This window comes from Triturus cristatus, chromosome 11 (assembly GCF_964204655.1).
Source record: "Triturus cristatus chromosome 11, aTriCri1.1, whole genome shotgun sequence".
In the NCBI taxonomy this organism is placed as follows: Eukaryota; Metazoa; Chordata; class Amphibia; order Caudata; family Salamandridae; genus Triturus; species Triturus cristatus.
In genome coordinates, this window is record NC_140594.1 from 530,383,072 (window position 1) to 530,403,991 (window position 20,920).

The window sequence follows — 20,920 nt, forward strand, 5'->3', positions numbered from 1 at the left end:
GAACCCAAAGGTCTGTAGTAACCGATTCCCAATCTTGTAGAAAATGGGTAAGCCGGCCCCCCACAGGACCAGCATGATCCGGAATGTCGAATCTAGGGCTGTTTTGCGGTGGTGGGAGGGGCTGAGGAAGAGGAAGAGGAGGAGGAGAGTTGACGGCCACGTGAGCGACCTCTAAGTCTTCCTCTATATCCCTTGGAGCTTTGCTGCTGCTGCTGCTGCTGCTGCTGCTGGGCTGGTCTATAAGAACGAAAACTCGCCCTTCCAAAACCTCTGTACCTCTTGAAAGTACCTCTCGGCTGGGATTGAAGGCCCAACGACCTAGCCGTAGCCTTACTCTCTTTGAAGCGCTCGAGAGCAGCATCAGCCTTCTTCCCGAACAGACCAGACCCATCAAAAGGTAAGTCCAACAAGGTCGACTGGACATCCGAAGAAAATTCGGAGGACTTAAGCCATGCACCCCTCCTGGTGGCAACTGAAGACCCCATGACCCTGGCAACTGAGTCTTCTGTATCCAAGCCACTCTGTATAACCTGGCGAGCAGCCGCCTGGGCATCCGACAGTACTTCACTGAAGCCTGCCCTATCCACCTCCGACAGCTTCGGTGCCAACTTTTTAGCTGAATCCATAAGCGCATGGATATGGCGCCCCAATAAACAAGTCGCATTAGAAGACTTTAATGCCATACTGGCTGAAGAAAAGACTTTCTTGGCTGATTGGTCCACCTTCTTGGCCTCTCTGTCCCCTGGGACCTGAGGAAACGCACCTTTTGAACGTCCAGAACAAGCAGCCTGAACGACCAGACTTTCAGGTGAAGGGTGTGATGACAAAAACTCAGGATCCCCCGGAGCCACCCTATATCTCCTTGCAACCACCTTGGACACCGCAGGAGCCGAAAAAGGCTTGCGCCACACATCCAACACAGGCTCCAATATTGCTTCATTAAAAGGCAACAGCGGCTCTGACACCGCAGTTGGAGAGTGCAACACCTCAGTCAAGATATTGGACTTGAACTCAACAGATGGCAATTGAAGGTCCAACAACTCTGCAGCCTTTCTGATTACAGCATGATAAGGAGCCGCGTCTTTAGAAGGTTCATCTGAAGGAGGAGTGATCTCCCACTCCGGAGACAAATCCAACCCACTTGCCTCCTTCAACTCGTCAAACACCTCATCGGATTCGACCAATTCTCCCTCTTCAGCCTCATCCATAAGATAGCTCCTCTCCTCCAGCACTCTCTGCGCCTCCCTCCTGGAACGGATCCGCACCTGCGGCGTCGGCGGCGCCGTGATCGAATCCGACGGCGCCGGCAGAGGCGTCGAACGCGGATCAGCTGGAGCAGCCGGCGTCGAACGAGGTCGAGTCGGCGCCGGTGAAGAGGGAAGCGGCGTCGATGTTTTCGGCGCCGGCATCTGCCAAGACGGCGTCGCTGGGAAGAAAGGCATAAATGGTGCTTGAGGATAAACCTGCGGCACTCCCAGATTAAAAGCCATCGGACCCATCGGACCCATAGGTGCACCAGAGGAATACATGGCCCGTGAGAACACCCCATACATCGCATTGAGATACTGCGAGGGGTCCTGACCTGGATTAGGGAAAGCCGGATACTGGTCAGGTAACACCGGACTCGGGCCTGCCGGCGCCGACGGTGGAACTTGCGGCGTCACAGACTCACCCGGAACCTGATCATCCTCATCCTGGGCCGGAGTCGGAGACGGAGCCGAAGGACCTGCAGGACCTGGAGAAGCCATCGGCGCCGGAGAGGACGCCGGCGAATCAGCCGGAGCCGGAGAAAACACAGGAGAAGATGGAACGGGAGGCGAAGCCGGAACAGGAGAAGGAGGCACTGACTCCCTTCGACGCCGAGCAGGTGATTTAGACTTCGACGTCGAGGCCTTGTGATGAGACGAATGCCTCCTTTTCTTCTTATGCTTCTTGCTCTTTGAAGCATGTCCCGAAGTCGACTTGGAAGCCGACCTCGACCTGGATCTTCTTCTACCTCTTTTCTCCTTTCTCTTCATCCGGGCGATAAAGAGCTTTGCCTCTCTTTCCTTAAGAGCCTTTGAGCTCATCTTCCTGCAACACGAACATCCTTCAACATCGTGGTCCGATGACAAACACCAAACGCAGTCGTCATGCGGGTCAGTGATGGACATGTGTTTGCCACATTCATGGCAAGGCTTGAAACCAGACTTCCTTGCCGACATTCTCGAAGAAAGACAGAGAAACTTCGAAATAAACACAAAGTAACAGGTAAAGCTACCAGTAACGATTCCCGAAATCCGTTGGCGTCGTCGGCGCGGAAAAAAGGGAACTGACGTCATCACGCCGAGGAGGTCTTCTTATGGAGCCGGTGACGTCAGTGGAGTCGCGAGCGGAGCCGTGTCTCTGTGACGTCATCTTCGACCCCATCGGCGTGGACTGCTACAAAAGTTTCCGAATGTTGCTGGCGCAGGGGATATTCACAAGGTGAGGAATCCACTGGCAGATGTATCCATCAGAAAGAGAGATTATACACGATCCAGGGCACCGGCACACTTACTTTGTAAGGCGAGCAGAGTGGCAATTAAGTTACGGGTTGCTTCGTGGTTACAGCGACTCCCGCGACAAACGTGCTGCAACTGCCCGGGCTCCAGTGTTCTGCTTGAGACACTGTCAGCAGCAGCTACTACACAGTAGTGTTCTGAGCTCCACAGCGGTTGCCACAGTCCTTGGGATTGGGTCCAGGTCCGTCCGGTGGTCACTTGTGTGAAAATATTATTGTTCCACATTAAGAATTAAAAGATCAATAAATATATTATATGTCTGACTGTTCAAAGTCCAAGATGAACTGAACAGAAGAGTCACTCAATCTTTGCTGGAGCACACCCATGAACTTTAGTATTGGTCTGAGGAAGATGGTCACATTTTCCTCCATCTATTGTGTGGACAATAGTGCTGCTAAAGGTGGGTTAGCCACTACCAATTAGGGCAGTTTCAGTGCACGTCTGAGGCCCCAAAAAGATAAATGCCTCTTTCCTTCTCTCAGATCCTGCAAGAAGTGTAGCTTTCAGATCCGGAGGGGAAGGAGTTAATCAGAGCACTATGTCTAGTTGATGATCACACAGTTGTCCTATTGCCTCACAAGGCAAATGGGGTGGCTACTACTAGGTCAGACAGGATTAGGTATTAAATATGTAACCTCTTTTAGGGCCTCTGACTTAATCATGTGAATGGAGTGGCTCCCAAATTTGTACATGACAAGCAGCAAGTGGACTCTCGGGGAATAAGTAGGTGGTAGAAGCTGATTCTTATACAGTGCTTCTTATCACACAACTATGATTCTGGTCTGCATTCTATGAACTAATGATGGTAAAAAGGGGGCTTGTGCTAAATCATGAGAGTTCAGCACAACCAATCTAGGACACTGCATGGCCTGGGTCAGCCTACACAATCCCTTTAGTTAACTGAGGGAACTTTATCATTTCTCCAGAGACAGCGACAGCAACAAGCAGAGCTAAGGAATAGGGAAGGTGGGAGGGGCTCGGTGGATTGTTTTGGTGGGTGGTCACAAGGTCTACATTCTACGGTTTTGTGGGTTGAAGGTGGTTGCCACATCTGGGTCAGGCAGCTAACCTGCCTGCTTTCACGTGCTGTCTAATTAGCAGATGTCCAACTTGTTAGCCTGAACATACTGCAAGGAAATGACAAAACAGAACAACAAAAGAATCAAGAATATGTAAATGAGTAAACATTTGTCTATGGAAGACACCATGTCAAGGAAATGCCTCAATAACAGAACTCGAAAATGTACCTTAACCCAGAACATGTTCTGAGTGCCACAGCAGAGTTGGGGTGATCTAAAACATGTCCCTGATAGTAGCAATCCGTCTGAAAGGTAAAATGTATTTTGGTCAACTCAGAAGCATTGTGATGCCACTTCTTTTACTTTGTGAACAAATTTAAAATATATATATAAACACATTGTGGTATGATATGAGAACAATAGAAAACATCATCATAAAGCTCCTATTTCTTAAAACAATGCAGAGAGAGGACCATGGTACATACATGCACAGAAATTAAAACAACTTTCAATTAGATACTGAGGGAAGAGTGGAATTCATGTCTCAATGCACAAATATTTTGTTTTCGTTTTGTACAACTCTGCAGTGCAGCTAAACTGTTTGTGTTTGTCGGAGGAATCTCCTGCAAAATAGTGATTTGCTGAGCTACATCCAACACAAGTAATGTTATAGCTTTTTGACTCCCACAAAAAATAAACTCCAGTGTTTAACCCTGTGGCTGGCAGCACCCACTGGGTTGCTATATCACCCAGTAATCTGTAATAAGGTTGGTATCTGCTGTTCTCACCTGAAATGGGATATTTGGAGAAATTAGTCTGAGGTTGTTACATTGCTAAGTTAGCATGCGCTTTGCTGCCATGATACTGCTTTTGCGCACGTTACTACATGACTTTATTTTTGCAAGACTCTGTTCATGGCGTTCACATGAAAACCGTCTGCTTTTCAAATTCTCTGCTGCGTTCTTGGAGTTTAGTCTGAACACGTTGTATAAGGTCGATATACAATGCCCCTTGTTATTCTGTTCTGGTCAGTCCCTAGCACATAGACATAACATGCTAAACACAGCTGAAATGCAGAAGACTCGTGCTTTGATATTACCGGGATGCATGTTGTTTTAACACACACTTGGAGAAAGCCTTTCCATGGAGAAGAGCTATGCTGTTCCTATGATGTAAACCTTACATCCAGTCTTTAAGGTATGGGGTCTGCTGTCAAAGCCCAGAGATCTTCCTTTATATAAATAAACTTCTTCCAGTCAAGGGGAGGGTGGTTAGGTCTTATAGTCCTTATTCCACTGTCTTTATAAAATGACTTCCCCCTTTGTATTCTATGGAATTGTAACAATGCTAATTGTCTTGAGTTTATGCATTTTGCTGCTGGTAGTGGCTCGTATACTGTATTGTAGAGCATGATAGTTAAAATAAACATATTGAACTATTACAGTGACTCTGCCAATTCATATAGTGGACAAGTACGAGTGAGAGAGCGCAAAGGTACGTCTTCCTACCGCGATTCCTGGTGAGTCAGGAGTGTTGTGTTCTGGGTTGTCTAATCATTTGTAGCTTCATGATTTTTGGAGAACGAATGACATACTATAGCTAGTCGTTTTTGGGATATTGGGATTTTGGGTACTTAGGTGATAGGTTGGTACATCCCTATACACCGAGTTCTGTGTAGGTGCAGAATCCCCGCAACATGATGCTGCCAACGTTTGGTCTGGTTCTTATCCGCAAGACTCTTGAGTTGTGCTTGTCCACAAACCCCTCACTTTTGTTTCCGGAGACAGCTGTAATGGTGTAACCTCCTATATTGATGTTTTATAGGTTCTTTCAAGCTTGAAGTATTAAAAGGTTTCTTCTCTTTATTTTTAACCCCGATATTGCGCTGCCACGCTTCAAGTTGTTATTCTTTGTTATTCGGTATGGCGGTTAATATTACGCCACCTAATCAAGCAGCAGTCACAGCTTATGTGACTCAATATGGAGTCCCCGACACTGGTGCTGTGCCTATTTTTGTTGTAGAGCAGATGCAGCTTACGGCTTCGAGGTATTTTATTCTTGGGTCACCTTTCCGGCGGTGGATGGAACAAATGATTTGTTCCACAAATATACTGCCAAGGCCCTTCCGCAAGTTTATCAGCCATATAGGTCTCTCGAGGTTCCGCTTTCGGCTTGGCAACACCAAATATAGTTTAACTGTGCCCTTCCTCACCCAATAACGCCGGTCCGTTTAGGCCCTTTATCAATAGATGGGACCACATGTCCCGTTTTGGCTGGGTATACAACACGCCCACATTATCTGGCAACTGCAACTTTGTGTATTACATACCTCTTTGATACGCGTGCATAGAGCTGTTATACAGTTCATGTCGCACAACTTCCAGGTGGGACCACATGACGTTGCTGTGCAACCTGTGGGTCCTGGTGCTATAACCATCAGTCCCCTTATGGTTAATTCCGTGATGGGCAAGCGTCCACAGAAAAAGGATAAGTTACCTTATTGGCTTGTTGAGAAATTTGGACAACTAGAGGCTGTTTTGCCAAATACCACTGCTGTGGAGAGAAACAGGATCTTGACAATAAGTTTGCCTAAAGACTTACTTCCCGAATTAGCTGATTGTAACACCTGGGGCAAGGTGTTTGCGGCGGTATAATCGAAGTGTTTCGGCACTCCCTCCATGACCGTACTCCCCTCCGCGATAAAACGTGTTCAAGATGAACACAGAGCCAAAGCGGCTGTAGAGTTGGTAATGAGACTGGTGGAGGTGTTCCACGTGGTTGCTGATATGATCCTTGCCAATGTCAAGGGTGATGCTGTGAACTTTCAAGTGGCAAATCGCTTGGAGGCTGTACCAGATGCAGACAAGCCACGCAAATTGCCAAAGATTATTGTAAAGGCTTATTCGACCATAGGCCGCAATAGTCTGGGAGTTCAGCCTTTTACTGAAACGCAAACATAATCTCAAGCTCAACAAAAAGCCCAGTCTGATAAAGACGGGCGCCCATTCTTTCCTAAAAAGAACTGAAAAATAAAAAACAGGGGAAGCAACAGCAGAAGTAAGGTTCGTGTGCTGGTTCACTACACCTTAGTCTTCTGAGCATACTTATGACTTGCGCGACTGCGCGTAAATTAAGACTCCTGATAGATTTCAGGTCCCTGATCAGCGCTCTCCTCGTTCTTTACAGGACACATCCGACTCTCAAGTAGGCGGAAGGGAGCGCCAGGATCGTGACAAAGTTCCGACTAAACAGGCAAGAGATCTACCTCGACAGTTTGACGTTTAAGCCAAATAAGAAGAGATGCCTTGTTTTCGACCCCTGTATCAGAAGAAAAAGGTTGCAGCTTTAACAGCAAGATATGCCTCAGACGGTGAGAATGCGACTCCTGGACTGGACATGGGCAGAGACTCTGCTCAACAGCGCAGCGGAGGTTACTATAGTGTGGGAGGCACTGCGTCCCTGTCTGGAGGCGACAGCAACTGATACATTCATTACAGTGGAAACATCAGATACCTGGGTTGTGGCCCCTCCCCCCCGGATAGACTCTATGAGATTATTTGCCAAATTGAAGGTGATATACCGAGTACAATCAAGGCGGTTTAATGAGAGAATCTAACCTCTTCATATGACATTTTGTTAGCGGAGGCAGATTGGCCTCCACCATTTATGCTAGCCACTTCTGAAGGGGGGGACATGATACTTCCGAGTTTTTTGCGTTACGTCCCTGAGGAGCATGCACAGGCTTTCGCAGCTGAGTGGGCTTTGGCCCCCCCGGCGGGTGACCATAATCAGGTGGGCTGGTATGTTGATTTACCGACTCATGAGATACTGTTACGATCTATGCCGAAGCCACAATCGCAATAGCCAATCAAGCATGAAGCTAAGGCTCACGTTTGTGACATTCTAACACAGTTGGAATATCTTTTTTTGTAATAATTTTTATTGAGTTTCCATCCAAACAATAGCTCAATACAGCACTGGCACCAGTTACATATTGTACATGTTCATTAGTTCCTGATACACAGACTAAAACAGTACAATTCCATCTGGTAATGACCAGATCACAACCGATTTCTAGTGCTACCCACTTCATGCCGTGTTTGGAGACCGAAATACAGTTTCGAAGAACAACTCATTTAATTCAACTATAAATAGCCACCCCCCCCCCCTCCCAACCTCACCAAGGTTACATTGAGAAACACCACCCGCACCGTTTGTCACGGAATAGTTAGTACCACCCTCCGGGCTTTAAGTAAATTTACAGACCGGGATTGTTCTCTGGCCGTCATCCCTCTTCCGGCCTATCTTCGATCAAATGCGTTCCCTCAGTAGAATGCGAAAGGGGGCTCTCTACATTGGGGACTTCTGAGATCATAACCTGCCATGCCCTCGCATCGTCCTCTAATTTGTCGTCCCTATGGACCCGCCTCATGCAGATTAGTTCTGCTGTGGCCCATCCCTTAGTCCAGTTGTCCATTGCGGGAGGCAGACAGCCCATCCAATTGATTGCAATCCTTCTTTTTGCCAGGAGCAGTCCCAGCTGCAGGAACCTCTGTTTAAGTTTCTTACCCCTGGGCTTTGGAATAAGGCCCAAAAGCACATGCTTGATGGAGGTTGATATCGACCACCCAGTCACCTGCCTTAATGGTCTAAGATCGAATTCCAGAATAATATCAGTTTTGGGCAGTACCAGGTCATGTGTAAGAACTGGGAATCATGGGAACCACATTTGGTGCATAGATTGGGGTGATCCGGGTAGATTTCGTGTAATGTATGAGGGGTCAAGTATGTTTGATGAACAATATTAAAATTTGGTAAACTTAAATCTCACATTAGAACTAAATAGTTTTACCCCTTTGTGTACCTTTCCCCACTCTGAATCTGTCAAGGGCTCTTCTAATAGTCCATCCCATCTAGCCTACACTGGGGGCGGATCTGTGGCTAAATCCTCTCTTGACACCCTATATATATAGGATACCCATCTGCGGCCCCCAGCCATCGAAATGAGGGCCCGGAGTGTGGCAGTTATGGGCGGTCCCTCCAGAAATGTTGGCCAGATCTCCTGTGCGACTGCATACTGGAGATATTGTCCCCGACCAAAACAGGACAGGAAAAACAGGACAGCACTCATGGACGGACTCATGGAGGGGAGTCCGTCCATGAGTGCTGTCCAGTAGCCGCTTCTCCCAATTATCGTTTTCATCCAGCCACTGTACGGCATGCTGAAGTTGTGTCGCTATATAATAATGGGTGAACCTGGGCCCCTCCAGCCCCCCCTGTTTCCACGTCCTCTGCAGGGTATCCAGCCCCACCCTCTTCCGTTTGGAGCCCCACAAGAGGTCCACCACCAGTCAATCCAGCCTGCGAAAATACACCCATGGGATACGATAGAGAGAGTTTTTCAGAACGTATAAGCAGCACGGAAGAACCACCATTTTAAGTAGGGCAATCCGCCCCATTAGGGATATGGGGAAGTCTTGCCAAAACTCAATTGATTTTTTAACTCCCTCCACACGTCTCCCCACATTATGTTCTCAGTAAGCTTCCTGCGTATGTACCAGCCGTACCCCCAGGTATCGGACAGTGTCAGTGACCCAGCTCATTCCTACTATAGGCAGGGCTTCTTACCCACGTCTCATAGTCTGCCCAGGGGGAAACATTTAGATTTCCCCGGGTTAAGGCAAAGTCCTGAAAATTCACCAAAACTAGTGAGCTCCTGGAGGAGCTCTGAGACGGCTGTCCCAGGGTGTCAGAGATAAACCATGGTATCATCTGCGTACATGGACACAACATGAACTGTAGTCCCCAGCCGGACTCCCCAACATTCCATCGGTCGTCTGAGGGCAATCGCCAGAGGCTCCATCACAGAGGGCAAAGAGGAGCTGCAACAGGGGACAACCCTGTTGGGTACCTCGTTGAAGATCCAGACTATCTGACACTTGGTTCTAGAGGCGAATCCGAGCCGTGGGTTTACAGTAGAGCAATTTCAGCCATCATAAGTAGTTGTCCCCCAATCCCATCCGGGTAAGAACCATCCACATATTATCCCACTCAACAGTATCGAAGGCCTGACAAATATCTAACAGACATAGCGCCCACTAAGACTCCCCGGAGATCCGCCGCATGCCACAAGAGTGCAAGCCTGCGCAAATTATGTGTGGTATTGCGACCCCGGATAAACCCAGATTGGTCCGGGTGGACCAATTGAGTCATATATGGCAAGAAAAGCGCCACTAGGACACAGCTCAATATTTTCTCTTCTGTAAGAGCTCGGGGAGTGTGGATCTCTGTCCGGCTTAAGGATCATGGAAATCAGTGCTTCCATCATGGTGTTGGGAAGTACCCCTTTGTCTGGAGCTTCCGTCAATACCTCAAGGAGGTGATCCGCCAACTCTGGGGCAAACGTTTTATAAAACTCGGCTGGAAGACCATCACTCCTGGGGCATTTTTTATTCTTCAGCTGTTTAATGGATGTCAGTAGTTCACCTCTCGTAAGAGGCGCCCTAAGAGCCTCATCCTACTCATCGCTTAATATAGGAAACACAATATCATTAAAAAAAGTCTTGAAATGCAAGTGATCTGGTCCGGGCTACTGTCGAACAGGTCTGTCTCAAGTGTGTGGCAAATTACAGTACGATCACATTCTGTGTGTATACTATGTTCCCCATAGTATCACTGAGCTGTAATACCGGAGCATGTTTCATCTCTGTCTTAATCAACCGAGCTAGCAGCGCTCAGGACCAGTCACCCTCCATATGGAACCTCTGTCTATAGGTGGTGTATTTGTGTTTCTCTAGTCGCGACCAAGCTTCAAGTAACTCAACCTTAACACGCACCCACTCCGTTTTATCAGTAGGGGCCTGGTGTAGTGAAGTCTCTAGTATTTTCAAGTGTTTTTCTAGGGAACCGATATCTGCGTTAAGCTGACGGGAGATCCCATAGATGGTCTTCATACAGACCCCCCTGATAACCTTCATGGCTTCCCACTCTGTGGATCTTGTGGCGGTAGACCCTCAATTCTCCTCAAAGTAATGCCGGAGAGCCTCCTTCACAGTCTGTACAAACGGGGGATCGTAGGGCTACAGCTCGAAGTCGCCATAATGGAATGGGCGATTTACCCGGCCCGAAGGTCAGGGTCAACAGCAAAAACACGTGGTAAGACATATCGTGGTAGATAAGAGAAGAGCTCTGTCGCAGCAGCAGGGCCGGCCGTGAGACAACAATTATCAATCTACGGGAAGGTGTTGGCTGCAGGAGTGTAGCACACAGTTGGAATATCAAGGAGTGATTGAATCATGTACATCACCGATGAATAATCCTCTCTTCACGGTATCAAAACCTGACGGTTCATATCGGATTGTATTGTATTTCCGAAATTCGAATAGTCATTGTCGCACTTTTGCCATGTAAAACACACACAGCTCTGCGCTGGTGAACAATCTTGTTCGTAAAAAATACAAAACTACACTGGACATTTCCAATGGTTTCTACAGTCATAATCTTGCACCGGAGAGTCGTGACTTGACAGCATTTACCGTCGTCGAAAATCAGAAAAAATGTACGCGTTTACCTATGGGGTAAAAGAATAGCCCCGGGGCATTTGTAGCTCGTGTTGTGTCTTTGTTGCACGACAAAGATCCAGATGCGTTCTCGTACGTTGATGACATTTATCTGATGGACGATGAACTTATGCCACATCTTATCCGAGTTGACAGGATCATTTTATCATTTGCAGACTATGGATACAAGTTCAATTTTGCAACATCGCACATTTGGCAGTACTCTTTTGGGGTTATGAACTCAATAATGAATAGGAGGGGCTAGCCTCCCACTTCTTAGAGAAATGTGCACAATTGCAACCCCCTTCTACACTGGAAAAACGTCAGTCCTTGCTGCAATTTTTGAATTTCGGGAGGACTAGCGTATCAAACCGCTTCATGCATTGATACAACCTACATATTCTTCAGCCAGCTGGCTTCCGAAACATACCTCTATCCTACATTCTTTGCAATCTGACATGCTTGCAACTAACTACTTGTTGACGCGTGATAACACCACAAACCTGGTGAAATGTATAGAAGCAGGGGCGGTGGGTTTCACTTACTTGACGTTTAACGACGGAGACACAGTACCTATTGCGTACAAATCACATTTATACGCTGCAGCTCAAATGTGCTTCTCCACTGTTGAAAACTTTTGACAGTGGTCCAGATGGCAGTTCTGAAGGAATGCTCACTGGCGTAAGGTAAACGCATTCTTATGGTCACGCCCTTCCCCGCTTTGGAAGATGTGACTAAGGTAAGTGTACCTAACTATAAGGTATTACATCCCTGTTGGATATAATGGGCTACGTCTTTGACATCCTCTGATGTCAAGTTTATCTTTAGCCCTGCACTTCAGACACAGGAGTTTTTACAATATGAACATGTTCATCCACCTCCATTGTCGTTGCTTCCTCTACATGACTATGAATGTATAATTTATACCGATGGCTCGGCTCAACCGGCCACGGCCTCCAAACATGCTTATTCAGCGGCTTGCGCAATTGTTGCTGGCTGAATTGTCAATGGAGAGTTTAAGTCCATAGTGCATACTCAAGCACTCTGAGACTGTACGGCACAATTGCCGGAGCTGCGTGCTCTTAATCTTGCTCCCGAGTTTGCAGATCCTAATGTGAATCCTCCAATTGTTTGTGATTCTTATTACTGTGTTCAGTCTTATAATGACAACTTATTCTTTTGATCTCAAAATGACTAGCGAGACTAACGGCAGCGCTATTAAACATAAGACGCTTTGGGTTCAAATGGCAGATCTTAAACAATGTCTGCCCCTCACACAGGTAATCCATACTCTTGGCCATCAGCATGTGGGAACATATGCTCTTGGTAATTCTTTGGCTGATGAAGCGGCCGATTCTACAGTAGCCATGTGTTCCGTAGCAGCAGTTACAGGGTCCATAACTAAAATGGATAATGATATTCTGGCAGCTGTAGCTGAAACGAGGGAGGTAGCTGTTTATCCTCAGGGTTTCCCTTCTAAATACTTTTATCATATAACTCCCAAACAGGTTCCTTATGCTAAGATTCCTTCGGTTGGTTATCAGCTGATTCCCAACTTAGACCGCAGATTTGTCACGAGGGCATGGCTTCTGCTCATACCAGTGTGTCAGTAATGGTCTTGATTTTACAGCAACGTTATTGGTGGCATGGTTTATACAAACAGACCCGTAGTTATGTACGGTCTTGTGACATTTCCCAACAAATTAAACAGTCTACAGTCGCGCGTCCACCAAAAACACAGCTGCATATTTCCAATCAGCCATTTGGCTGTGTGTATCTTGATCACTGTGGTCCTTTCTCTTCTGATACTGCGTATTAATATATATTTGTTGCAGTTGATTCGTGCAGTAGATTCCTTTGGGTTTGGCCACAACGCAGTGCAGACGCTGGAAATGTCATCAGGGAATTGCGGGTCTTTGTCGGGATGTTTGCCTGTGGCACCTTCCATTCAGACCAAGGTCCAGCGTTCGCCTCTAAGGCGTATAAGGACGCGATGAAGTCAATGGGGATGCTGGTGCAGTTTTTGTCTCCATACAGGCCTGAGGGCAATTCAATTGTGGAGCGAATGAACCGTGACTTAAAGCAACCCTTGACAGCTAGAGTCTTAGGTACCAGCAGGCCCATTTGTATGTTGTTCAACGTCCACTCAATAGTCTCCCTAGAAGATCTCTGGGTTGGCGGACCTCATACGAAATGCTCTGTCATTAAAATGTTTGTACCAGACGTTGATGGGCTAGACGTTGTGGCGGCTACCACAACTTTGACGTAGATAATCATTCTACTGTGTTACAGGATCTACAAAAGACCCGTGACAGCTATGCAACTGAACATTTACCCTCTTCCAATGATGCAGCACTGCTGATTCTGGATGCCGGCTGGCTTCCCAAGATTGGAGATCTGGTACGAGAAAAGTTGGACAACAAAAAAGAATTTCTCCCTCTTATCGTGCACCGGTTCCAGTGCTTGGACTGAAGGGTACTCGTGCAGTCATTTTACCACCTTTACCTGTCAATGTTAAGATACACCGTGTGGCCGATTCTGAATAGTGTCACGTCTGCTGTTTCGTGCAAGCAATTTCATTGGATCCGCTGACTTCATCCTCTTCCACTGGTCCTCGTGTAGCTAAGGAAGTGATGGACACTGTAATTGACCTTTCACCCGTCCAGCCTCTCTCTTCCAATACGGATGTCGAGTACACATATCCTACAGACGAGTCCACCATTGAAGTGCCAACGAGTCCTTGACAACATCAGGAGGACCCGGCACTGCCACCTCTAGTTAATAGAACTACAAGTGGTTACTTTGGAGATCATGCTAGCCTTTCGTCTGACTCATCCTCCTCGACATCCAGTTTGGCAGTCCCACCAACTAAATTAAGTATTTTCTTCTCTTGGTTCAAAAAGACTCACCTGGTCCCTCCATGGACCTACATTTGATTGGTGCTTATCCTGATTTTCCTCTTCATGTCAATTGGATTTGTGACAGTGTTCTTTTTACTCATCAATGGTCATTATTTGCCAGAACGCTCTTCTGTGAACTTCCTCGATGGAATTCTGGCCCCTCACACGTCGTCCCTTATCATGAAACACGATCAGACACTTGTGAACATTTCAGCATTCCTGGTTGCAGAGGGCATCGTTTGGGACAAAGTAGCTTTGGAAATTCACGGTCCGACCCAGGTGCTCAGGGTGCTATAGCTGTTTCGCGTCTCATTAGGAGATGTGGCAACACTGGACATACATTCGGACGGCTGGGATGTGCAAGCAGTACATGCATTGTTTTCTGATTTAAAATATTATGCTGCATTTGATGCTGAAGATTTGTATTTAAATTCTGCCAATTATGCTGATCTCTTGTTATCAACATTATGGGCATCATTTTTTGCATAAAACAAACACGGGAGTTCTAAAACTCTTAGGGATAAGTTATCATACTTTACAGATTATGAAATATCGAATTCGGAGTCCTATTATTTTAAACTACAATTGTCATCTCAATCTAAATTCATATTAACCCACACTAAATTGATTTACTTCAACTCTTTTAGGGCTAAATTGGCCACACAGGGTTATAATCATTGGAAAGAGACCATCAAGTTGAAATCAATTTGGAGCACTAAACAGTGGCAGGTTCAGAGCACTGAAGCATTACATCGTGCCTGCCTGATCCCAACTCAAATTTTATTTTTGAATGATACAGTGTACCAAACCACTAGTTTTGGCTTGGCCACTGTGAAAAATGTGAATATACCATCCATTCCGCCCCTAGCGGAATACAACAATTGGCGTGCTCAGACGAATTATACTTTCGATGCATTACAGGCATTGTTTCGTAATGACACTTTCATTGTCTCTGATACTGATTCATCCGGATGGTTGGTGTGGCAAACAATTTCTAATGCAGGTAAATTGCGTTATTATAATGTAACACCTGGTTTCACGCAGACTAGACCGGATCCTCGTTATCCATTTACACATTTGGTCACCACATACTTGGTGGGTAAATTGTGCCAACAATGGTTGGAACACTCCACCTTAGCATCTGTGAAAAAACAACCTAACACTCTTATCGAATGACATCAATTTGGCCGATTTCATCTTAGGACCTAGGACTCCTAGATCTAAGAGATTTATTTATGCCGATTACTATAACATTTGGAAACGTTCGCAGATTGAGGCAGCTCATCGTCTGCGCCAAATTGATTAGGTAAATTTAGAAAAAGTCATCGCCGTGGTTGACAATAGCAGTAATACACTTTCATCAAACATTTATACATTGGATAATATTGTTTCTTCTTTTATTGATATTGTTCAGAGTGATGTATCTGTTTAGTATCATGGTCAAAATCAATTAAGATCTGTTATACAGTTTGCATGGACGCTGCAAACTCTCAAAATGGGAAACGTCCCTTGGGATTATTTGAATGCTTCTGCTTTGTTTCTACCATTTAATCTAACTGATAAACAAAGATTTATGTTCATAAAAGATGCTGTGTACATGCTGTTGCATATTGAACAATTGGAGCCTCCACCATTCTCTGTAGCGGAAACAGACTCTGCTGTTTGGTTAATTCATGGGCTTATATCTCTCCCTTTTTTACTGTTTCAATTTAAGTCATGCATGCCACATTTTCCAATAGGCCGCTTTGAACCTCTGGGTAGTGCATTTCTTCACGAATTATGGTCCCTGCCTTTCACTTACAGATGTCAGCGGGAAGATAAGGACGTTTTTCTAACAGGGGAGGACTGCGATTCCACAGTAGGTCATTCCCTGGTTTGTAAATACGTTAAAAATTGCACAGAGCGTGTAACGTATCAGCGCCTACTCTCACTTGTTTTTAAAGAAACCCCACTGCCATCAATAATTCCCACTTTTACTTGCTTACTAACGGCAGTTATCTTATTTTGAACAACCAAGACTGCAGTGGTTTACTGGCACAAATCTAGTATTTAGTAACAGTTATACAGCGCGTAACTTGTAGCAATGTGCTTTTTCCATCCCCGCATGGGAGTCTAGATAGTTCAATTTGGTCTTCCATTCCGACTTTGAAAACAGATTTCACCAAGTTAAGCAGGTCAAAGTGCTATTATTCCAGGTGGCGCTCACTTCGGCTCGAGAGACCTTCGAATTACAGGTGGCTAGGACATCTAGCGAGATACAGTCCCTTTTGAACACTAACCTCCCACTTCATTTTGGGGAGTTTATACATCAAATATTTAACCCCTTTGCTGCTATGCCTTTTCCCCCCCTGTGCTAAGCCTTTTTTGGGCTATTTGGGGTAGTGTGCGCTTAGGCCCCTGTAACTTTTTGACCACATATGGTATCCACGCCAAATTTGTGTCCTTTTGTTACAACATCATGGGGATCCTAAAGGTACCCAGGGTTTGTGGATTCCCCTGGAGGGGTCCCAGAAATTAGCCAAAATACAGCAAAATGTATTTTTTTTGTTGGAAAAATGGGAAAAACAGGCTGCAAGTGAAAGCGTCTGGGTTTTTCGCTGCAAAAGGTATCAAAAAAGGGTTTGCGGGGCTAAAATCACCATTTACCCAGCTTTTAGGGAATGACAGACTTTTGTCAGAAAACCAAAATTTTTTACACAGTTTTGCATTTTTCTGGGACATAGCCTATTTTTGCAATTTTGTGTGCTTTCAACTTCCTTCCAGTTAATGGTAGAAATGGGTGTAAAAGCAATAATGGATCCTGGAAAGCTATACATTTTAGAAAAGTAGATACAATTCTGAATTCAGCAAGGGGTCATTTGTGTAGATCCATCAAGGTTTCTTTATAGAAACTAACAATTAAATATAGGAAAAAATGAAAATTAGTTGAGAAAAACAGCCTTTTGTCAACTTTTTCACCTGTAACTTCTTCTAATTATGACAGCTCTTTGAAAGAAATATACCGTTACAACTGCTGGACCTTCCTGGTTGTGGGGATATATAGGACTTGTAGGTTCATCAAGAACCCGACGAACCCAGTGTCAAAAACTGAGCAGCAATTTTTATTATGTACCGGGTATATAGCAATTAGTGTGGGAAAATGTATACATGGAAAAATCGGTAAGAAAGACACCTATGTATTTCTGAAATGTGAACAAATTATAGAGTTTAGAAACAGTAGATATTTGCACATTTTCGAAATTGGGAATACCCATACTAGCATGAGAATTATCGGTCATTTTTCAAAATGACTTCTTTTTTACACAATGTATTTCATTTGGAAGGCAGAACTGCATCAAAAATCAATAGGTTATAACAGTTGCATTACAAATCTGAATTACCCTAAGTCTCCAGGTAAAAATGGTACCTCACTTGTGTGGGTAGGCATAGTGCCCACGACAGGAAATGGCTCAAAACCAAACGTGAACACACCACATTTTCACAATGAAAATTTACCCTTTTTTTGTGAAGTGTCTAGCTGTAGTTTGTGAACCCTAGCTCTGCCGGCACCTAGGGAAACCTAGCAAACCTATACATTTTTAACAAGTAGACACCCAGGGGAATCAAGGATGGGGTGGCTTGACTGCCTCCCACCAGGTTATGTTACCCAGAATCTCTTGCAAACCTAAAGAATTGTCAAAAAAACACATTTTCCCCACATTTCTGGGGTGGAAAGTTCTGGAATCTGCGTGGATCCACAAATTTTCACACACCCCGCGTTCCCCAAAGTCTTACGAGCAAAATGGTACCTCACTTGTGTGAGTCGGCCTAGTGCCCGCAACAGGAAACGGCGCAAAACACAACGTGGTCACACCTCAATTTCGCAGTGAAAAATGAACGTTTTTGGCAAAGTGCCTAGCTGTAGTTTGTGAACCCTAGCTCTGCCGGCACCTAGGGAAACCTAGCAAACCTATACATTTCTGAAAACTAGCTACCTAGAGGAATCCAGGATGGGGTGACTTGACTGCCTCCCACCAGGTTCTGTTACCCAGAATCCCTTGCAAACCTAACAAAGTGTAAAAAAAAACCACACTTTACCCATATTTCTGTAGTGGAAAGTTCTGGAATCTGCGTGGATCCACAAATTTCCACCCACCCTGTGTTCCCCAAAGTCTCCCGATAAAAATGGTGCTTCACTTGTGTGGGAGGCCCAAGTACCCGCAACAGGCAAGGGCCCAAAACGTAGTGAGGCGACATCAAAATTGCCTATCTCAAAAGGGGGGGGTCACCTGGGTTATTGGCCAGTGCTCAGCGGCCATCTAGAGAAACCTACCAAACCCACACAGTTCTGAAAAGTAGACACCCGGGGGCTTCCAAGGAGGTATGGCTTGCGTGGATCCCCCAAGGTTTCCTTACCCAGAATCCCCTGTAAACCTCAATTTTAGCTGAAAAAAAACACTTTTTCACACACTTTTGTGTGGAAAAGTGTGGCATCACTGGGATGACAGAAATTACCCACCACCCAGTGTTCCCCCAGGTCTACCGATAAAAATGGAGCCTCACTTGTGTGGGAGGCCCAAGTACGTTTCCCTTGATGGCCGCCGAGCACAGGGCCAAAAACACAGGTGACCGCCCTTGCGTTTTCCGTTGTTTAGGGCGGGGGTGTACTCCCAGAAGGCAGCTTTCAGCTGCGTTCCATACCATGGTCCCGGTTAACTTGTTGGAATTCACAAACGCAGTATAGATTTGCGAACCTGGCCATGATACTGGTGATAAGAACCATTACCATGAGGTGGAAGTCTGCGTATCCTCCTCAATTACACATGTGGCACTCTAAGATGGTGGAATCACTTAAAGATGTGAATGTAATGGAGCAGACTGTATCACAGTCAGAATAATGCTTCAACATACGCGTTGTTCGGAATATTTTCTCAGGGTAACATGTCCACATGCCAGGTGACCAGGAACTTGGCTTTACTGTGAGTAATGGTGTTAGCTACTGCATAGTTAGAACCCTGTGTGAATTATTAATTGCCACAAGGTACTCCGGTGAGCCTAATGGGAGGGTAGTGGTTGGTTAAGTTAGAACAAGTGGGCTTATAGTATTGTATGTTCAGACACCTTTATTAATATGGAAATGGACTGTACATCTGGATAGCATAGATTACAGACATACTATGTACAGAGACTAGCTGTCAGGTTGAATTAGTAATACAGTGTCAACACTCATAGTGCTAAGATGGTACAGCTTTGAATGTCCATGATGTTACAGTTATGGATTCATGAATAAGTGTCTATGTTGTAATTCTGCCGTATTTTATAAACTCAATAAAAAGATGTTAAAAAAAACAAGAGATTTCACAAAAATTAAATGCACTGTCAATTAAATGACCAAAAAGCCGAACCAGTGACTCGCAGCTCGTGAGCTGTAAAGCCACGGCAATGCACCAACCGCTTAACAGGCCATTGAAACACCTTTCATACGTGATATACACAAGACCATTCACACCACCAGGCACGAAACCAACACATCACAACATTCACAAAAAGGGACAAGGTACACCCTGCTTCAGAAAGACAAAAAAGACAAATATTACTGCACAGCCATCTAATCCTCAAGCACACACACATACTGGTTAGATTTGACACGAGGGTGAGTGATGGTTCAGTATATATAATTGTATTAGCAAGTGATTTCACAAAAATGAAATGCACTGTTAATAATTGAAAGGACGAGAAACTGAACAATTGACTCACAGCTCGTGAGCTGTAAAGCCACGACAAGACACCAACCTCTTTACAGGCCATTCATACACCTTTCATACTTGTGACACATACAAAACATTCACACTGCCAGCCGCGGGCCCATCACATTACAACACTCACACCAGCAGACAGCGCCATTCAAGGGCCCATCACTTTCACACGCCCACATTCCTGACTCAGCAAGTACACAAACTGATGAATTGCGTGGAGTGGTGCTCAAATAGCAGTGTGTGTAGTGACCAGCAGCAAGTTACAACTCACACACCGCCAGCTAAGCGCCATTCCATGCACACCGCAAGCCAAGCGCCAGTCCACGCACACCGCCAGCCAAGCGCTAGTCCACACACAACGCCAGCCAAGTGCCAATCCACCCACACAGCCAGCCAAGCATCAGTCCACGCACAACGCCAGCCAAGCACCAATCCACGCACACCGCCAGCCAAGCACCAGTCAACGCACACCGCCAGCCAAGCGCCAGTCCACGCACAAAGCCAGCCAAGCGCCAGTCCACGCACAAAGCCAGCCAAGCGCCAGTCCACACACACTGCCAGCCAAGCGCCAGCCTACACACACCGCCATCACATTTAGGATTTTTTTATACAAGAAAAAAACACAAATAAATTGCAAATAGATCCAAATCTACTAACACAAAATCTGAAACTAAACACATTGCACTAATGCCGACCTTGAAACAGAATTAAAAAAATTAAACAATACAGACGAGGCAGTTCAGTTTACCACTCATGGATGCTCCCAAAAATTATTTTGCGTGTGGTACGCTCTAAAACAAGCCGGCACACAGAGCCCAGGGTTAGAAGGACACTTGGGGCAGAAAAGAATAGTCACCTTCCGCGTACCTCTTCGCCAACAGACTCTACATCTCCGAGTGGGAAAGTCTTTTGAGGATGTGGGAGGAATGTAATCAGGAAAGTGGCAATCTTTCGATCGAGCCACATCCTCCACCACTCCAACTCTAGGAACACTTGCCTGTTCCACAACAAAAAGGCTGCCTATCACAGAGTGCTGAAACTGAAAAAATGTCAACTTTGATGCAGGAGAACACTCCTTGAACACAACAAAAGCATTGAAAGTTGCTAAGTTGAGAAGATGGATGGCCAACTTCTCATAAGCCAAACATAAGCCTTATGAATACC

The 20,920-nt window shown here is 45.6% G+C and overlaps 1 protein-coding gene across 1 annotated transcript in view; it reads right to left on the minus strand.

Moving 5' to 3' along the window:
* The window catches only part of LOC146784520 (disintegrin and metalloproteinase domain-containing protein 9-like), a 1,652,657-nt gene that overhangs the window by 1,373,884 nt on the left and 257,853 nt on the right, over positions 1-20,920 (minus strand). The window contains exon 5 of the mRNA XM_085632972.1: positions 3,791-3,867. Coding sequence (XP_085489098.1) covers positions 3,791-3,867 — 77 coding nt within the window. The remainder of the gene's footprint in view (positions 1-3,790; positions 3,868-20,920) is intronic.